This window comes from Cottoperca gobio, chromosome 7 (genome assembly GCF_900634415.1).
Source record: "Cottoperca gobio chromosome 7, fCotGob3.1, whole genome shotgun sequence".
Classification (NCBI taxonomy): domain Eukaryota; kingdom Metazoa; phylum Chordata; class Actinopteri; order Perciformes; family Bovichtidae; genus Cottoperca; species Cottoperca gobio.
This window is the reverse complement of record NC_041361.1, coordinates 2805014-2826268: the sequence shown is the minus strand read 5'-3', so window position 1 is coordinate 2826268 and position 21255 is coordinate 2805014. Positions and strand designations below refer to the sequence as shown.

The following is a 21255-nucleotide window of genomic DNA, read 5'->3' as shown; positions in this document are numbered from 1 at the left end:
GTTCTTCAGAGCCTTTTCTTCGAACACAGCTGTCTGCTGCGGCTGTACAAAAAAACGCTGATGAAAGCAGTTAGAGTGAACCAGAACAGTAAAGTTGCTGTTTAAGCAAAACAATTAGCTCAGATGCAAAATTGCTGAGGGTAACTGAGTTGGGTAATAATTCTCTGCTGTTTCATCAGCACTAACATTGCAACAACGCAACAACGCAACTGGCTGAAGAGAATAGTGGGAAATTAAGAGAGTCCATCATCCTGCAACTGATACCTATGGCCACAGTGGTCGTTTAACTTTATGTTTTCATATACATAACTAATAAATAATGTATTTCACTTTGTTATAAGATGCAACATCAAAGTTTCATGATCAAAATGACAACAAAAAAACCCGGCGTATCTGTCCTATGACCAGCAATAACAAACACACTGACTTATGTGCGGTCCATACATACAATGTCTCGTCAAACACTGGGAGGTGTACCCATGACGCCACTTCAACCCCCCCAGGAGCATCCCAGCCAGGAAGCAGCGTTGCGGCAGACAGGGGAATAACAGGAAGAGGGTACCTGACTGACGCTCCAATGGAAACGGCCTTGTATGGACCAACCAATATAGCCGGGGTTCAAAGACTTAAGAGAAGGCCCCCAGTGAGGAGATGGATTGAGAAAACAACCCCCTCTGAATCCCTCGCATGCGAAGCAAACCCCACTAATTGTTGGTTTGCTCCGAGTGTTTTGAGAGCGTAAACAACTGCTGCTTAATGAAATGCTGTGAGAACAGCAGCCTGCACTGCTTAGTTAGAGAGGCGATAATAAGCTTTGAAAAATCTCCAATTCAGAACGTGTTATTATGGCTGTGGAAGCGTGCTCTCTAAATCACTCTCGACTGGAGCCAGCCACGAAACCGATGGAACTTCCAGCAGCATCATCACGGGGGAAATATTTGGCTTTAATCCTTTCTCTTTTCCTGCTCTTTTCTCACACCAACTTGCTCATCCTTGTTCTCTTCACGCTCACATTCCCCTTGGTCCCCCCTCCCCCCCCCCTTATTTAACCGCTCCCTTGAAGAATTCAGAGCTTATGGTTATTGAGGGGTTAATGCCAAGGCCAGGCATCAAGGGAAGGTCACTCGTGTTCAGGCCCCCAACAATGGCAGTGCCAGTGGGGTCTAATCCTTGAGGATAATTGCATCGCTGCTGTCCACTCTTTTAAATATAGCCTCCCCTAATTAAGGCTGACAGTGGGGGGTGGCGGGGCAGACATGGATTCAACAGGTCGCCTTGTTTTGAAGACACAGGATGAGGAAAGGTGGGGTTTAAGGCATTAAAAGGCTACCCGCGGCCCCCAGCCTCGTGGGGGGGGGGGGGGGGGGGGCTTGACTTGTTTTTGTGAGCTTGCTAATTGCGGAGGATTTAAACACGGTTCATCTCGGATAAACTTGATTGACAAAAGAACAGAGAGTATTGGGAGTGTTTGTGGTCAGCGCAACAGACTGTAACAGGACATTAGGCTATAACTCATACTTGCTCTTACACCACACTCCCACATACACACACACACACACACCGTACCACACAAGGGCTGCAACTAATGATTGTTTTCTTTTTATGATTTATGTGCCGATTACAGTAAAACGGAAAATCCTCACATTTGAGAATCTGGAACCAGAGAATTGTTTGTTAAAAGGGGTATTTCGGGGTATTACATCTCGAAAAAGTGGGTGGTTTTAGGCGAGACTTGTTTAGAAAAGAATGGTCAGATATCCTGATTTTTATTTTCCAAGCTTTAAAAACACTGTATCCTACATTTCCCATAATTCCCCTCACAGCTCCGTGATCTCTCTACGTCTACAAGCGATGTCCTTACATTGTTTTTCATCCAACAGTGCAAAACCTGAAAGAATTAGAATTTACTATCATATATTATTAAAATAAAGAAGCAACTCCTCACATTTGAGAGGGCGGAACTATTGTTTTTGGCATTTTTCCTTGAAAAACACAATTAATTGTATATTTAAAAAAGTCCCTTTAAAAGAATAAATAGATTTTTAGATCTTCTAATTAACTAATCAATTAATCGTCTTAATTGTTTCACCACTACACACCACAGCAAAGGCATTCATTTCAGAATGGAATAAATGAATTCATTATTCCTCATTTGATTTTAAAATGTAATTATAAAAACGAACCTTTTTTAGTTTTCTATTTAAAAACTAATCCGGACTAAACATCTCGGATAAACTTGATTGACATTGTGTAACGTCTGTGTGTTGGTTGTTTACTTCCTTATCTGCCCCTTGCTCAGCACTTTTGAGGAACTGAACTCCCCTCGTTTAACCTTCTGTCACCTCGGGGTCAAAGTTCAAATGAAGTGCTAAATCAAGCCGGAGAGTTCAGCACTGACGTGAATAAGACAGAAATGGACTATTGCTCATTGAGTTTGGTTTACATACAGAGCAGCTGAAACACCGCAGAACTACGCCAGATGCTAATTCTTAGGAGAAAAGAGCTCAGATTCAGTGGGAGTTTAGATGAGTCAGCCAGGAACTGTGTGTGTGTGTGTGTGTGTGTGTGTGTGTGCTTGTGGGGGTGTGATTAAGCAGATAGGCGGGGTTGATGCTTTTCTGTGTGTATGTTTGAGTCTGTCTTCCCAGTAGACTGCAGTAGTAAACAGAGTGAGCCTCTCAGCTTTGTCACGTTGTTTCAATCCCGCCGTCTGTCAGATTAACGCCCGCAGTTTTCACCCAGAAGAACGGGGTTATTTTAGGAACTTGAAACACACACACACACACTCCGGGACTAAAACTTTCACCACCTGCTGCCGATCGGAGGAGATATTGATTGGTTCTTCCGCTGAAACTCAAAGGGGTTACCTTTTTCCTGGAAACTGGCGTTTTCTATGGTATGTAATGTAAAGAACAAGCTTTTGTTTTGGAGTCTGGTGTGACAGCAGAGCATATGGAGTGCTGAGAGTGTGTAGCTGGAGACGCTCGCTGCATTCAACATGTGTTGTTGAAGTTTTCATTCATTCTCTGTAAAAGCAAAGCAGAGCACAACTAACGTAGGACTTGTTTTCATCGTTGATAAACTGTTTAGGTCTACAAAACATCAGAAAAAGGTTAAAAATGACTTGATTTGTTCAACCGACAGAACTCAAACGATGTAGTTGCCGATTTTAATTTCTCTGTTGACCAGCTTTTCCCGTGGCTGTGGACTCACATCTGTGCAGACGGGCACTTTAAGTCTGTTTTTCCTTCTTTGTCTGCATATTTCACATCTGCTTATTATATCAACAGACCACTTTCACCCACTGGCACCCACCAGAGTGGCCTCCTGTTCATTTCTTTACACCAAACTGGTTTCCAAAATCAATTCTAATATAACTTGGAATACTCTGTTGTTCCCCCCCCCCCCCCCCCCCCCCTTCTCACTTCCTCCTTTTTTGGTCTTGTTCACCGCCCTCCTGTCTGTCTCTCTTTCTTCTCCTGCCCTGAAGCTATGGAAAGGAAGGATGGTTGCGTCACAGTCCAGCAGTCGGTGCACTTGACTTTGTTAGAGCAGAAAGAGACCAGCTGCTGGTGAGTGGTGTTAGTCGTATCGATCACCCCGAAGCTGAATATTGTGGAGCTTGACTGCGTTTAGTTCTTCGGCGCTAATAGGATTTAGTGGTGTTTGTCTCTATTGCTATTCTCCGTGACGACACTGCGACAGTGGCATGTGTCATTTGGGTGTCATGTAAATATTTGACTCTGCTGCGGGGGTTGCTCAAGTAGATCTGCAAACGGTTCCCGAAAATATCACTATGAAGAAATCCAGAATAATTCCCTGTACTCAGTTTCAAGTCATACTTAGATTTAGTTGAACAAAATGCCACCATATGTGGAAGATGAGGAGGTGATGTCTTTAGTGGGCAAAAACCGGCTGCATGTTGAAACATACCTTGAATGCGTCGTCTACTTCACCAAAACAAAAAGAGTTACAGTATTTCCTGTGAGCATGTTTGTTCCTGAGTTTGTTGTTGTCGGTGGCAAATGCTCAAACCTGGAGTGCGGTCAGACGTGCGAGTTCACCTTTCAACTGTTTGCTGTAGTAGTCGGCTGAAAGGGATAGTCGCAGGAAGATAAAGGACTACGAGCTGGTGCACCATCAGGACGGTCGTTCACTGGAGAGTTGATGAATATTTGGTGTTAACAGTCATTTGCATATTAATCAGCAGAAGAGGAAATGGTTGTAATGGACTTTGGGAGGAGGGCGGGGGAGTCATTTACTATGAATAGGATGTCAGTGTGTGAATACAAAACGGAGCCATTTCTCCTAAATGACTCTATAATGTGAAATCTGGGAAAACCCTCCCCTCGTCCATCATGTGTCTGTGCGAAGGAGGATAACATTATGAAATGCTGTGTACAGTTACACAGTAACAGCAAATGAGTCACATAAATCATCCGCAATTCTGATGTATGTTTACAGTTCATCACCACGTCGTGGTCACTGCGGCTGTAGGTGCTTACACCAAATTACGCCATGACGTAAAAAGAGGCAACAAACATGATCATAGCAACTTTTTTTTAAAACAAAGGTGCATTATTACCCAACCTGTTCATCGTTCACGTCCGTCACCGTTTTCAGAACGACTTCATGATTCAACTTGTCGTGGGCACGCTCAGTCTTCTTATTCCCATCATTGCTGTTGCTCTCACTTTTATTTTATCCAAATTCTTCCGTCAGGTAAACGGACTGATCTGTTCGCCAAACTCTTTTTCCTCGAACAGTGATTTCCCAAGTGGTCCAGTCAGAGCGATTAGTATGTGGAGAGTTCGGACGGTGATCTCTTTTTTTTTATTCCCTGTAAAACACAAAACACAACAACAAAAGTGCAAAGAAATGGATTGGATTCTTAGCATTTCCACCTAATTCATAATTGTTTTTCTTTATTACTAACCAGCTCTACAGCGCAACACAAACACATATTTAGTATGGCTTCTACGTGGATCATAAACGGACCGGGATGCTGATGTGTTGGCCTGGGACGGCAATTATCCAGACACTAACGCGTTAAGCTAGTTACAGCTAATATAATCTGAGAGTGACGGACGTCGTTTGATCTAATAAAACTCACAGAAGCCTCCTTTGTAGTCTTTGTATCTGAAATGACTGAGAGGTACATATGTCTGTTATTATTGTTTTAAACATATGTGCTGTTCTAGAGATGGAGAGCTCGACAGGCATAGAAACTAAGGGGACGGGGCTTAGTGAAAGGTCAACTGTGTGACTTGTTGCCGTGTTTTAAAAAGTAGACTGATCCTTTAAATGATCACATGTGGGTGAATGTACAGTATAACTTAAGGGGATCATTACATACACCTGCTGTCCTTTTTTTATTTTCACTTGCAGTTTTTGGCTTTGAATGACATCATCCCCTGTTAAACAATCGACCTACATTTGATGTCTATTAGTTAATGAATGCTCTCCACAGCGGGTGCCTTTTTGATGAGCACACTAAACATGTGTTTGGGTAACACACACACACACACACACACACACACACACACACACACACACACACACACACATAACGCGCACACATTTGGCTCTCTCCGGGGAGGATGAAACACAACAAGTGCCTCTGTTTGACTAAATCCATATGTGTGCGAAGGCGTCAGGACTGTACGGTACCAGAAGGAGGGAGAGTGGGCTAATAGGGAACAGGCAGGCAGTCTTGTTGCATAACGGCCGCAGTAAAAAGCCGGCCCTGGCTCTCCTCCTCCGCCTCCTCGCCCGGGCCAAAGGACAGATGGCAGCAGAAGAAAGCGAGCGGGCGGCAGCTCTCTCCCATGCCACTCCTCAACAGATGCACCGTTTTATTTATTGAAAAATAAATCAGACTCTGGGCCAGGCCTGCCCAGGCTCCCCCTTTGATCTTCTGCAGCCTTACCGGGTGCTGTTTTCAATCCCACCTACTGGACCACGGCTAATGGCAACTCTGTGTAATGTGTAGGAAAGCAGGCCCTCTCCTGCACACACAGGGAGGCCCTATGGGGTCGTGTGCTCCTGCTCCCAAGAGGACAATGAAAAGTGGAGAAAGGGAAGCAAATGTATCAGAGTTTGACCCGTCAGCTCAGCTCGATGCAAAGAAAGATCGCTCTGCAGGCATTTTCTTTAATAATCAATCATGTTTATCGCAGTAGCAGATATTGGATTGTTTATTGCGGATAAGAACTAATTTTTTTGACGGGCACAGTTTTAAGCAAGAAGGAGAGAACGTTAGCGCCAGCGTCTGATAGGCGGGTTGACGAAGGAACCTCAATACTGGAAATTGGCATATAATCCTGATATAATCTGGGAAAACTGTTTCTTATTTTAAAGGCAAATCTTATCATTTTCAATTTCACTCTTCAAGCAGCTGATAAAAATACCAAACATTTGTACATTCAAGCGTCTCCAATTATAGGATTTGTAACTTTTACAAATGCTTCATACCGTTTTATATAATAAATCTCTTTCGGTTTGTTAACTGTTTTGGGAATTAATCTTTATTTTCTGACATTTAAAGAAACCTTATGAATCGACTGATTAAAAAAAACAGCTTGAATATTAATCAACAATGAAAGTAATCATTCTTTACAGCCCTATGATGAGTGTTTGTTATGTCTTGCATGAAAATGTCTGGAAACACGCACAACGTAATATTATATTATGGATTTTGAGGGGATTAATTAGATGAAATGGTTGACATTCTAGCGTTCAACACTAATTAAAACAGTCTATGAGATGTCTGTTTTTGCAGGTTTGGGAAAATGACACGTTAGTGTTTGTGATTACAGTAAAATAATCTTTATTTGCATTCTAGTTTAGTTTTGTACACCAGTGTTTGTGTAGCCTCTGCTCTTTGTACGTTACTGTATTGATGTATGCGCAGGTCAAAGGTCAGCACGTTGGTGTTTTTGTCTGTGAAAAGAAGACAGTGGTTGTCTTTCTTGCAGTCGTAGACTATGAACCACTGATGATGTGTAACTGTGTCTGACTTTTGTGTTATCTTTGATTAGTTCGATGTTGCAGACATGTTGTGTATGAGTTGGTTTGACCAAAGTCTGTCTGGAAGTTTGACTGACTTCACTGCAGTCTGACTATTTGAACAAGACTGTGCATGACTTGGCCTCGTCTGGTGTTAACCAATCATTTACGTGCATACGTGTGTTTATTGGGATGTGTTTTTCTGTAAGAGACAAATGAAACGGCCAAAAGAGGAAAAAGAGGGCGAGAGGTTGACTTAAATCTGCCACCGGCCGACTCCTCCAGCCCCTCATGAGTGATGAGGAGCGGCGTTAACGCTAACATAACTTACATGCTGAGGAGAATCCGAACCAGTTGCCAAATCAGTGATGAGTTTCGTGTTAGGACAGGACCTTTTAAAGCAGACTTTTCTGTGGGAGTGGAGTGATGTTAAGCATTGAAGTTGGCCCATGTAATTAAACACAGTGTACCTGGATGTCACCCGCAGTCTCAACAAAGACTGAAGTGCAACGAGACCTTTCTGTGTCGGACAGAAGGTTGGCTCAAACAAGACGACGGTTTGAGCTCAACCTTCAAACAGTATTCTTCCATTGTGCCCGATTTGAGGCATTAATCGCACTGTTAGTGTTTAGTATTGACTCAGGTTTGCTTTGATTTCATATTCTCTAGTGTGTGTGTGTGTGTGTGTGTGTGTGTGTGTGTGTGTGTGTGTGTGTGTGTGTGTGGGAACTCCTGTTTTCACAATATGTCAATACAAATTCTTTTTTAATACACTTTCTGTATGTTTTTCTATTAGAGGTAGTAAATGTTGTACATTAACCCCTACATCCTTAACCCAGCTCCACACACACACACACACACACACACACACACACACACACACACACACACACACACACACACACACACACACACTCTCACACACTCCAACAGTGAACATAACACAATAAAGGCTTTATTATAAGCTCGAGCTGGAGCATATTTCCCCTACTTGTTAATTCTCACCTATCAGTATTGACATCTGGTCGGGCAGTGATTGTCTTGTGTTGACATTACTTTATCCACTTTAAGCTTTGCTTTCCAATAGCCAGTCCTCGATCGTTACCCAGATTTGTTAAGCACTGACGCCAAAAAAACTCTTATTGAACATTTAGCTCTCCTCCCTCTTTTCTTTTTATTAGACAAGCGCAATGTAAAAAAACATAGCTGCTCATTTTTAGCATGCGCTGTCCGTTGCTTTCACTGATACAAATCCCCAACAGCAGATAAGGTTATTTCCATAACGCCTCAAATAAAACTGTTGGCTATTTTTGCATGCTAACATACTCTCTGGAAACTGGTGTCTCTACTGGGACGAGCTGGGCCAATGGTTCCCACAGAAAAGCTCAGGGAAGCGACTGTGCACTTCTCTGTGACGGAGGTAGGGGGGTTAACCAGATGAACATTTGCCAAACCATTCACTTAGTTCTCATCATTAAAGTCTCTTCTCTTGTAAAAAGCTAAACAACATTGCAGAACAGAGTCCTGGATGTGGGGCTACAGGGGAGTGAAAAGAAACCACAGACTGTGTACTGTATGTTTTTTTTCTTTCAATTAAACAAACAGAGTGTTTCCTCATCTCTACGGGAATAATCAGGAGAGTTATACAGGTCAACAGTTCTGCATGAGCTCCTCTGGTATTTGTAAAGTGAGAAAAATAAGGTGTAAAATGTGTTATATGTTATTTCAATGTGTCCCAACACATTTAATCCGTATTCGATATTTGCTCATCTCGTTTCCAGCTTGTGCTAAAACCACTAAAGCATGCAGTGTTTACAACTTCCCAGACATCTTCGAGTTTTAGTTTCTCGCATATGTTGAAAATAAACCCTAATTAGATTAGATAAGGTATTCTGATTTGATAAAAGGCTAGTGAACTCCATCTCTATCAAGCTTTACACAACAAAACAAGAAAAGCCTATTATATATAGCCTCGAACGGCTCACATGTCCTCTTCTTACTCTTCTGACACACACATATGCGTGCGGTGATGCGTGCTATTGCATAAGCGCTAGGTGTGCTTTGGCAGGACGAGCAGATCCGGAGGAGGGCCGAGTGCGAGGGGGAACTGCACTGTGAGGCTGGAAACAGACAGGAGGCTCGATCCTGTATGGGTTTGGAGATGGAGAGATCATTACCGGGCAGAGTCCGATCTGTAATCCGGGTCTGAATTTATCTGCAGCTTTTCCCTCTTTGCGTCATATAATTCCATACGCCATGACTGATTACACACAGAATTTCCACTTTCCAGGGAAGATGCAGCGAGCCATCCAAACGTATAAAAAAAATAATCGTTCTCTGGAAACCAAACTGTGACGCTGGTCATGTTGCAGCCAGGCTTTCGCTCTAAACCCACAAGTTCCATCCTTAATTCTAAATAATGTGTAAGACATTCGAAGCTGACGTTAATACAACTGTTCCCCACTTTAAAGTCTTTAGCTATCAGCTGTGTGAGCTATTCAGTGTCAGTGGCTGCAGAACGTGTTTTTAAAGTGTGTTGCTTGCCTTCATATGTTGAGTGCCAGTGTTGGAAGGATTAAGTGTTTATAATCCTGATTCACATCAAAAGACTCCAGTCATCTTCTTCCAAACAAGAGCAGTTTTTATTTCAGCTGAGCAGACTGGTGCGCTGTTCACGGATGACACAGCCTTGAAGCGGGCATGCCTGCGTTTGTAAGTTGTGTGTGTGGGAGTGTTGGCGTGTTTGTGGGATGTGTGGAAACAAGGGTGCATAAGCAGGTGCCACGTGGCGTTGGATGTGCTAAGCCAAGACGAAGGGCCGCTGTGTGTTCTCAGCTGTTGGGGAAGGGAATAAAGGTGGGGCTGTGTGTGTGTGTGTGTGTGTGTGCATGCAGGGTTTCATCTACAGTCACTCATGCTACCCCCCGAACCTCCCCTCTAATCCAGCCAGATCTGAGAGCAGGCATGCGGAGAGGGGACACACACACACACACACACACGCGACACACTCACATGACACAGGAGGCACGCATCCTGTCAGCTGTTCTGCACGGTCACATTCTCTAACAGTCCGCTTCACACACACACACACACACACACACACACACACACACACACACACACACACACACACACACACACACACATTCTCCCCGTCATCGTTGTGTTAGGAAAAACCAACTCCAGATCCAGAAACGGCCCCGGATAATGAAAGACAGCTCATCCTCGTACCAAAGTATCATCATCCTTCTCATTGATAGGAATGTTGAGTATTGCAAAAATCTCCCTGCTCTTCATATCGCTGGAGTTATGTTGGATTATATCTTCAGGTATCTGTCGTTTTACAGATTACAAGCTTTTCTGTTTTTTTTTGTTTGAGTTTTTTCCCCATTTGGTGCTCTCTCCTTCTTGCCTCGTTTGTCTTGGCTAAATTGTCAGATATTTTCTGCTGGAATGTGAACGCCCCAAATTGATAGTGAGGAAGGCCTACCTATCTGGGCTATTGTCTAAATATGGCATCCGATTCCCTCGTATTCCTCTGGCCCGGCTGTCTGTCTCCACGCCTCACGGAGAACATACCACCTCGATGCGATGGGACATTTGACTCGGCTGCACGAAAAATGTTACGTGCATGCTTCTATGTTGACTTCAAAGGAGCATGAGATGGTGATGTTGTAACAGATTTCTGTGATTTGTTTGCTCATGCCAACTAGCTGTCTCTTTTTGGAAGTGTGGTCGTCGAGAGGTAACACGAGATCAGTGACTCAGAGGTGAGACACTTTACGTCTCTGTAGCTGCAACTTGTTCTACGTCATCGGCTGCAGTCGATTGAGAAATTACCTGCATTTTCACACTCTCAATATCCTGCTCTGCCATAATCACTACGCAGAGAGAACAAGACTCAACAAGACCTTGTGTCTTTAGAAGAGTGTCATTCATGGCCCGTCTACAATGAATCTCCCTGACATTTCCTCTTGTGCCATCATCTCTAATCATCTCTTTGTTGGCATTATCTACTTTTTCATACCTTCCTGACGGCCCGGAGAGCGGATTTGTAACGTCAATGATAATAGCTGGTCCACCTTAAAGGTCACTCCACCGTGACTTTAATCAGGAGGTTTGAAAGCAAGACAGGACACCTTGGTTTGAGTCTTGAGGAGCTGTAGCATCGTAGCACGCTGCATCAATACATCGTTATAGAAAGAGGAGCGTCGCGCCAAAGCCACCGTGTTCCCAGATCTCAGCTAAAAACTGTAATTATTCGTTATTCGCAGTTGTGCCTCTTGGAGGAGAGCATGTCATGTTCGCCACAGTAAACAAGGCCATTCTCTGAGCTTCACTGACTCTTGTCTCTCAGTCTCTCTCTATTTTAAAACCTCTGCCTGGGCACAGCGACCCTGGGTGCATGAGAGGAAGGGAGGAGTCTGTGCTGGAAGTGGCAGAGGAGAGAGAAGAAAGGGATAGAGAGAGGAAGAAGAGTAGAAGACCCTGGCTCGCGGACCTCATAGCTGTTTAATCTCTGCAGGACCGTTAGATGGCTTTGATAGAGCACAGGCACCAATTAGGCAGCAAGATTAGGGGGGGCTTTGTACTTCTGAAAAGCTTCTGGATGGACCTTTTTGTTCCCCTTCCTTCCTGCCTTGGGTTTATATATTTACTGGGACTCCTCACCCTCCCATAACCTTATCCCTCCTTCCTTCCCTCCCTCCTTCTGTCCTCCTCGAGCCCTGGGACCTGCTCCTTCAAATCTGCGATTATACCTGGCTAGACATTGAGAGGAGTGGATTAATAAAGCAGCTCGTCGGTGTGTCTTGACGGGGGCACGCTGCAGAGTGAATTAGCGGGCCAACGAAGTAGCAAGTTGGATGTTTATTGGGGTCCTGGCTGGGTGCCTCCTGGCATGGATATGGAGCCGAATTGTAGGAGTGGGGGAGACTCCGGCTCCAATATGCAGAATTTGACGGTAGAGTACCAGGAGTGGGGACACAGTTACTTGATTGCACTTACACTCTGTGTAGCTAGAGCTTGTGACAGTATAGAGCATACGTTACAGCAGCTCAGTTACTTCAGACGGGACTTTATAACGGTGTGTTGTCAGGAGATGACGTCTACCTCTTAAATATCTATAGTTGTTGTGTTTACTTGAAAGCTAGACTCCCTAGCTGGCGCTCAAACCCCTGTTGTGCATATATTTGCGCACACACACACACACATGCATACACACACACGCATGCACAGACATGCTGCTCCTCCTGAGTACATGGAGACAATGAAGGGAAGTCCATTAGCTGGACTTCCATTGTAGCTCCTCATACATCCTCGCTTCCTGAGCCGGGTGATGTCGAAGGGGGACACAGGGTGGAGTGAGGAGACCCCGCTGGTTCTCCTGAGGTGAGGGAAAGAGCGGCGGGAGGGGGGGGGTTGTCCGATCTGTCTGGGCCTACCTAGACAGAGAGAGATCCTTAATCCTGCAGCCTTCTGCTGCCCGTCGCTTCGGCTGCAGAGCTTTCGGAGCTGCGGCCTGGAAGTCACCCAGTTGCCGACCTGCGGTCCGTTTTATTGTTTCACCTCTCGGGATACGATTTTAGATTATGTAAGGGGTAAGCTGGCCCCACACAAGGTGAAAAACTAACTTTAAACCAATTAGTCGTCGTCCCACAGAGGGGAACATATGGTGGGAAGGTGGGAGTCACCTCAGGAATGCCCGAGGCAGCCTGTGTGGTCATTTAATTGGGGCAGAAACAATATTCCGGCAGGGAGCTGTTTATTCTAAATGTGTGTGATTGTCTTACCATTTTCACTTTGGCCCAGTTTTTTCAAAATGTTTTTAATGCAGGGACTTTGTGTGCTTTGCAGTTATGTGATCTGACTTTCTCTTGTCCTCTCTTCCCCTCTTGTTTCTGCGTTTAGGTTTGCCACCACCCAGACTGCCAAGACCTGAATAACAAAAGTCCCCTTCACCTGTGCGAGTCATGTGACTCACGCAGCCATTCAGAGAACACCGACAACATGCACTTTGACAGGCACCCCCGATTTGACTTACAACCTCAAGGTAGACTTGCATTGTTTCTTTATTTGGTATTAACTCTTACAGTGATGTCATGCCCATTGCGTCATCACAGGATTGCGCTGTGTAAATGTCACACTGGGTTTTTATTGTTGTCTAAATAAGGCAAAAACTATAAATGAACATTTATAGTCTTAACTTGAATGATTTGTGAAAAATCTATGAGTAGTTCCACTCTCATTGTTACTGTTATTTATAGGGGTTGCTTCAATCTAAATAATGTTTTTTCTCACTTACCTTTAGTCCTAATTTAGGCTGATAATCCCACTGAGTTCCCTTTTTGTTTCACTTCATTAATTCAACCTAACATTGTGTTCATGTTCGCCTAAGTTCCTGCATCAGTAGCAGGTCACAGATCCATCCTGTCGACGTCAGTTGCTCAGGATCACATCCACGCTTTTGGCTATTTTTCTGTCATCATTCTTAAGCCTTCCTACAAAGCTCTGATTGGTCGACTGATTCTTTTCCACAACTGGCAGAAACCGCCCTCAGTGGCCTCAAAGCCGGACCTCTTTTAATTGCTGTACAAATCATAGAGGTGGACAGTTAATCAGAGATCTGGAACCAGGCTCGTGCTAACTAGCCGTGCAGAGTAGGTCCCTGAGATCTCCACTCCGCTCCAAGATAACGAGGGTTCATTGAGTTTCATTAGTGGTGCTCCCCCGCATCAAAAATAATCTGGTTATCCGGGTAATCTACAGATCTCACTGTGAACACTTTTCATTGAAACTACGTTCTACCGAGAAATTGTCCATAAGAAAAACTATTCAGAGCAGAACAGTCTGTGGGCCCAAAGATACAACTGGAGCCTTGTCTTTAATCTACATTTGGCAAATTGGTACCATTAAAAGTATGCCAAATGATGTATTATCATTTCCTGTTTGCAGTGTAGCCTCAGATGTACAGACATCTATCACATGATTACTTTGTTACTGAAGAAAACCTAAACACGTGATGATCCTCTGGCCAGTTCTGGGGTTATATTGGTTCTATGGTTAGCAGATGTTTATTTGTTATGGACAGCAGAGAGAGCGATCACAATACAAGGACAACAGCTGTCTGCATACCACAAGAGATCGTGGAGAAGATGTGTTTATTTATCCTTTTTTGCGTGTGTATGGATTCTTTAAAGCTTGATTCTAAAGGTTGCCGTAGTTGTGATCCAACAGAGGGGAATGACTTCTGTGTTTTCTTGACCTTTAGCCTCCATCCTGGCTCGGAACGTGTCCACGCGCTCCTGTCCCCCGCGCACCAGCCCCCCCTCCGACCTGGAGGAAGAGGATGAGGGGAGCAATGACCGCGGGTCGGTAACCCTTCCGTTACGTCATGCTAAGTGTTCATTTATGGCCGTTTGTCTTTTCACACTGGAAGGATCAATTACAGCTGTGAAATGTGTGACTGCGGACAGTTTGATCACTTCTTTAAGCAGTTTCTCATATGTTGGAGAGGGGTGTATGATAAAAGTATAATACTGTGTGTGTGTGTGTGCAACTGTTTTGCAGGGAGCGTAAATCAGGGGTGATGAAGTTGAAAAAGAAGCCACGGAGACGACACACCGACGTAAGTAATCATAAAGACACACAGGCTGCAGGGTGCGACCTCAAACGTTCCCCTTATGAAAACCACAGTTTCATTCCTGGTCCTGGAAGGATCTCTACGGCTTATTCATCTGAAACTTTACAAGATGTGTGTCGGGGGTTCACAGCATTTTGTCATTTTGTTTTGTGACTCAGATTTATAGAACAAAGGTTTCTCGCAAATGGTGTTGATGCAGGCGTACTCTCTGCAATGCTGATACAACATAATGCTATCTCGCAGGCTGCTCTCTGCCTGAGATGGTGTTAGTGCAGTGAGAAGGAGCCCCCCTGTGGTGTCTGCTGAGAGCACACATACAGCAGAGAAGCTGCCACACCTGTGTAAACTAACCGCGTGTCTGTTCCCCCTGCAGGACCCCAGTAAGGAGTGCTTCAGCCTTAAGTTTGATCTCAACGTGGACATAAACACAGAAATTGTACCTGCAATGAAAAAGAAAACCCTGAGGTAAGCGGGGGGGGGGGGAAGAGGAGCGGCCACATAGAACATATTTCAAGAGTTTGATATGAACTATAACAGCTTCTCTTTTCTCTCTGTGTTACCAGAGAGGTTCTAGGTCCAGTGTTCGAGAGGAACGGCATCGAGCTGTGCCGGGTCGACTTGTTCCTGGATCAGTCCAACACGCCGCTGTCCCTCAACTTTGAGGCCTACCGTTTCGGAGGACACTACCTCAAAGTCAAAGGTAAAAACTCAACACGTGACCCAAGTTTCAGCACAGAATCATCTCCAGCCGTGCAAATAATACCTTATTCTTGTGGCCCTTTTAATTTATTTACTTATAGACTGCACTGGAAAATGGTGTGTTTGGCCTCACGCAATATGTATTTTAAGGCGTTCCTGTTTAGAGGCATAAAATATGGGAGTAAATTCTTACAAACAGGCCGCTATGCTTGATTTATCGCTGCAGATTGATGACTGTGTCTGAATTGTATCTTCTGAGAAAAGCAGATGTAAAACTCCAGGCACTGTTTTATTGGACACACATTGAGGGAGAGAGACAACCAGATCAAAGCGATGAGACATCAGACGTAGAAGATTCATTATAAACTTACTTTACAGAAGCTCTTCGTTCAAATACAAAAGATGTTTTAAGCAGCCACTAACGCATATTAAGCTTGTTAAATATATCATTTGTTATCTGTTTACAGCAATAATTGAGTCAAAGAATATTAAAAGGCTGTTCTTGTAATATCTCCTCACATATAGCCTTCCTCTTTTCACTTACACTCCCAAAAGTGTCTTCCATTCAACCAACACGTGAGCTGCAGCAGCGTCCGATCTTATGCAGCTGCACTTTATGCAAATCAAATGAACTAAAAGTACATTTCGTAAAAGATTTCTGCGGTAGATAAAGTCCCGTCATTGTCATTGTCCTGTTGCAACATCTTTTTACATACCAGTTTAAATAAAGGTGTTGCCAGAGCCAGCCAGATGTTTTTTTCTTGTAAACAACATTGCTGGTAGCATATGATTCATTTTTTACTAACTTATCTGTTCAATCATAATCACCGTTCAGTTGTTTTCATTTGCGAAAGGACTGTGGGCAAACAATCGCACCGTAAACTGGGCCAAGTCATTTATAACGGCAGCGATAGAAAGTGTTGTTGTTTGTTCGTAGGAAGCCTTTCACTCGGTGTGTTTTAGACGTCACGCCATTCTTATCTGTGTGCCTTTAACAATGACTGAGCAGGACAGATGGCGTAGGCCGGTTTCCTCTCACGCCCGTGGACTGGATCCTTCCAAGTTATCAGAACTACAAGAGGAAAAACCTGCAACTGTTCTGCTCAATCTGTGTCCAGAAGCGTCATTAAGACTCCCTTGACTCTTAGTATTGCACTCTGCCAGCCTCAGTGGGAATGGTCCCCTCTGCTCCACCATCGCGCCGGTTACACTTGCTGCAGTTCCTGGATCAAAAGCCCATTTAAGCCTTCCATAAAAGAGATCCTATGCCATGACTAATTGCTATTCTTTTGAAATTGTAACCCTCCCAACGCGCAGTCTGGAGTTACATGCAGTCGGAAAGACGGAGGTCGAGGGCAAACAGTCCGCAGCTGTTTGGTCACATGGTCAAGAGGTTTTCATAAAGACCATGACTGAGAATCATTGCTGCTCTTTTTTAAATATATTATTTACTCCTTCAATCAGATTTTCTCTCTAATTAAAGTGGCTATAATAAGTATTTTTACACGATCAAAGCATCACATAACTACTCGACTCGAGTCGATGACAGTTCATCGTATTTCAGCTCATTGTTTTGATTTTCCAGCGCGCAAATGTAATGTTTCGGTTCGCTCGCACTGCTCTCATCGCGTTTTATCAAATAAATGTCTGATCGCTTCCTGGCCAGGAACAAAAAGACCAAGTTGGCGACCAGCTGGTGAACATAGAGGAGCAATTAGCAGCTAAACAAACATATATTTCCTTTAGGAGTTGGTGGAGACCAAACACTGTGTCGACAGCTTGTTTCTGTTGCCCTCAAGTGGCCAAAGAAAGACTTTGTTACAGGTTTAACGTCAAGGAACACCAGAGAGCCCAATACTTCGCTTGTGCTGTTCAGCTCAAAACAAAAACAGCGCAGTGAACTTTAAAATGTTCTGGACATAGTCATAAATAACACGGATAAAGATAAGAATGTGCAAGTTTGACAGGAGTCTCTTCTCCAGACTGATCAACCTCTTCCTCTCTTTCATTTAGCCCGACTAGGTGACGAGCTGAAGGTGGAGCAGAGTGTGAAGGACTTGCGATCGCTCAGTCTGCCCAACATGAAGCCCTCTGAAGGGCAGAGCCCTTACATCCTCACCCCGGGCAGCGAGAGGGTGGAGCATGGGTCTCTGGGGCGCAAAGAAAACGTGGATCTGTTGGTGAGTTGCATCTGCCCCGACAGCACAGTAGCATCACTTTGACGGTGGTTATATTTAATGTGACGCTCCAGCTCATAACCGTCTCTCAGACTCATCACACCAAAATACACCACTCCTTTTAAACCACAGACACACACAGACACACCCAGTGACTCGCACTACCACACCCTTTTTACGATTTTTCCATAACTTCACCTCCTCTTCAGTCCCATGGTGCTTTGTGTCAGTGCAGTATGTCATGGTAATCCCACCATGACCTCATCGTATTGCTTTACCTTTATCTGCCCAGCAGAACGCTGGGGATGTATTTTTGGATTTCCTCTCTAGTCTAATGGCAGCAGTGTGTGTCTTTTGTGCGCACACTCGTGTGTGTGTGTGTGTGTGTGCTCGGTGCTGCCGACTGAACCCTTGAGTCTCATATGATGGTAACAATCTGTGCCACTTTACCACTTCCTGCAGCGACAGGAAGTGGTTGTTTTGTTACCGATGAGAGACGCTGAGCGGCTGTCTGAGGCCTGCAGGATGAGCCAAACATGCCGTGAGGGTCATGTTACGACTCTGTGACACGGGCCCACAGTCGTCACTCTTAAAGAGGATGGAGCTGTCTTTCAGCATGGCATGGATTAGTTTTAGCAATAAGACACATTCATCATTCTTTAGCCATACAGCTGCGAATTAGGAATTATGTTAATCTAAACTGTGATAGCAATAGACAATGTTTAGGGGAGAGGATAATCAACAGTCAATTTACATAGAAAAGCATGAAATCCTCTCATTTCAGAAGCTGGAACCAGCAAATGTTTTGTATTTTTCCTTTTTAGAGATGATTTAATTGAATAAATCCATTAGTTTTGACTGGTTCAGCTCTATTTCTAACAGCTACATCTTCACAGGGCTCTCCGGCTCTGCCCTACAAATGTTACATTACATTATTAGAAAAATCTACATTTGAAATGTCTTCCTCTGCGTGAACAACGCTGTCACTGAAGAGGAGCCGAATCAAAGTGGTCGCTGAGCACATCCGCTTCCAGCAGGAGCAGGGATTTGTGTCGGCACAATAATGTTTTGTACGTGAACAGTTGTGTTGTTCACCGGCGTGTGTTATTATTTATTGCCGGATCTTAAAACAGTTGCTCAAATTTGAGTCATCATAGTGTCGTCGTCCTCTGTGCGGGAAGACGCAGTATCAATGCTCCTATTGGTGATTCTGGCCCTGGCACTACCTGGTACTACTTTCTATCAAATGAATACCACATGTTGTATCGCACCACCCTTACACAGGAGGAACATTAACCTCCAGCACGAGTGCCAGTCTCTTTGCGTATTTGTGATGAACAGCACTAAACCGTTTTGAAAAGGTAGTGTCTCGTCAAGGACTTTTGCCAAAGAGTGTCAATAAACCCACACTGCGGGTGACGACTGGTGAATGTGGAGAGAGTGAAGCGAGTGATGCGTTCGGTCCTCAGGGGGGCAGTGATGCGCTGCTTCTGATGCTTCTGCTGGAGGTCTGACCCCCCCCCCCCCCCTTCTGAATGTTGGTGTCGTCTGTCCTCTTACTTTCTGCAGTGTAGATGTATGGAGTTACAAAAGACATTTCTGTAGAGCAGTGGATTTGTTGGTTTATTCAACAGAATATGTGCAATTAATTCTTTAAACCGCTCAAACATGTTTTACTCTTTGTGACTTGACGGGGGTGTTTGAGCTTCGCTGTGCAGAATGATGGACGTTCTGCTCGCTAACCTTGACATCACACAGAAGTTACCGTTGGACACTTTCCATGTAGAGCAGGTCTAGACTGTACTGTGTATAATATTATTCATGGTCCAATATGCAACTTGCATGTGTGCGATGTGGAAACTTGAGGCACGTACACTGAGAATGAACGCTTTAGAGATGTTGGAGACACATCGCGTCCAGCAGTTGAACTTTTGCAATGAACAAATGAGGGAGAACGATTCAAATGCAATTTTTAAGATTCTTTTTGTTGTTGTGGAAAAATCGTATCAGACAAAAGAATATTTTTTATACACCTTAAAAGATGTCTGGAGCGGATCTTTAAACAAATTGTGTTTTTGGATTCTTTATCGACCAAATAATTGATCAAAAAATGAAAACAAATGGTGATTTGCAGCCCCGCAGTTCTCATTTCTCTGTCTTTTGTGAAACTATTTGCTAAAGAATGAGTCATAAATTATTTCTCTCTTGGATCCAAAGAAGAGTCTCCTGCCAATGATCCAAAGCTCATTGAAGTCTATTGGATACTTTTGTCTTTAACAGACTCAACAGCAGAAACCCTGTGATCCATGTTGGGTGCCAGCCCATATTTTATGAAAGCTATTTGCAGGACAAAAGCTCTACTTGGACATGTGGGCAGTGAGTGCGATCTCTTGAGTTTCTATGGCAGCAGCTTTGGCACTCGCCATTAAACTCATGTATGCCTGCTTTTTATGGAATCAAGGAGCTTTGCCCAAAGAAGTTTAGATATTTGCCTAGTGACCGGATTATTCATGGGCCGGCGTGGCAGCGGCTTGTGCCAGGCCAGAGAGGAAACACAGCCAAGTCCCTTTCTGTATAGAGTTACTCTTTCGTTTAAACGGGGTATTTCAGGTTTATTATTGCGTGCATGTTACATTTTATAGGCTCTGGCAGCATTGCGATAGGCTGCCGAGAGCTTTGATGATCCGGATTGATTATTTTACAACGGGGAGCCTCGGCCAAGCGTTCTGATTGGTCGAAGACAAATTCCAATCTTGCAGACCCACAAAGGGTCCGCTAACCCTTACAATATCAGCTCTGTGTCAAGTGATCTGAAACAAGTTCAACTCTTAACCTGCGTGGGCGATTTAGGAAAACACATTTAGAACATCAGACAACAACATCTTGTGTTTACATTTGAAGTGAGATGAGATCCACATTAGTGAATCCTTCTGTGTACGCTGTAGAAGCTGTGACTCCTTTGACCTGTTTGGTATGTTAAAGTAATTCTTCCCCAGGGTCAGGCTCAGGATGTTTTTGGTCCATATTCAGAGCACTATGACGTCAGCTTTGAGGCAAAAAAAACCAAATCTTTATACACAGGAGACTTACAAAATATGGGCATTGCTGCTACAGTATCACAGCAGCTTTTGGGAACACACACACTTGGACTTACACTCTTTGACTTCAGGCTCGCTCGTCTCTCCTTTTCCCGAGAACAGAAACTGCAAGTTTTACAGTCGTCACAAAGATAACAGGACCGTCTGGGACCTTGTGATTAGAAGTACGTACAGTGCATTGATCCCGCCGTCTGCCAGCTTTTATATAACAAGACCATCCGTTGCCATAGCACGCTGAATACAACACTAAAGTGGCGGGCCAACTCTGCCTCAGAGTCAAGGTGAAATACACAAAACCCACGTGAGAGGGTAAAGTGTTTGAATTTACCGGAGGATTATTTGATCCAGGATCTCATTACAGTTTGCAGTTGGATGATTTTGGCTTTCAAAGGGAGTTAATGTCAGGTAATGGATCCTCCATGTGTGTGTGTGTCAGTGGTCCGGCGTCCCATAATGCACTCCTCCTTCACAGCAGGGGAAACCTCACTCACTTCTATAGAGCAGACCTCCATACTGGGGGTCAGTGGTGCTCAACATGAGGTTCAGGGATTAGGGGACGATAGCGGATTTCAATCAGATATTACAAGGCCACCAATTACAAAAGACCCCCGATAGAAGATGTGGAAGTGTT

The 21255-nt window shown here is 44.2% G+C and overlaps 1 protein-coding gene across 6 annotated transcripts in view; it reads left to right on the top strand.

The window, feature by feature from the left end:
• Positions 1 to 21255, top strand: part of plekhg5b (pleckstrin homology domain containing, family G (with RhoGef domain) member 5b) — a 61385-nt gene that overhangs the window by 24889 nt on the left and 15241 nt on the right. For 4 of the 6 annotated variants that reach the window (XM_029436674.1, XM_029436679.1, XM_029436675.1 and 1 more), the window contains exons 3-8: positions 12919 to 13060; positions 14279 to 14378; positions 14578 to 14635; positions 15024 to 15115; positions 15214 to 15350; positions 17363 to 17529. In XM_029436674.1, coding sequence (XP_029292534.1) covers positions 12919 to 13060; positions 14279 to 14378; positions 14578 to 14635; positions 15024 to 15115; positions 15214 to 15350; positions 17363 to 17529 — 696 coding nt within the window. Of the gene's footprint in view, positions 1 to 2641; positions 2897 to 11952; positions 11972 to 12918; positions 13061 to 14278; positions 14379 to 14577; positions 14636 to 15023; positions 15116 to 15213; positions 15351 to 17362; positions 17530 to 21255 lie in introns of those variants that run through there. The other 2 variants (XM_029436678.1, XM_029436676.1) reach the window with 2 other exon arrangements.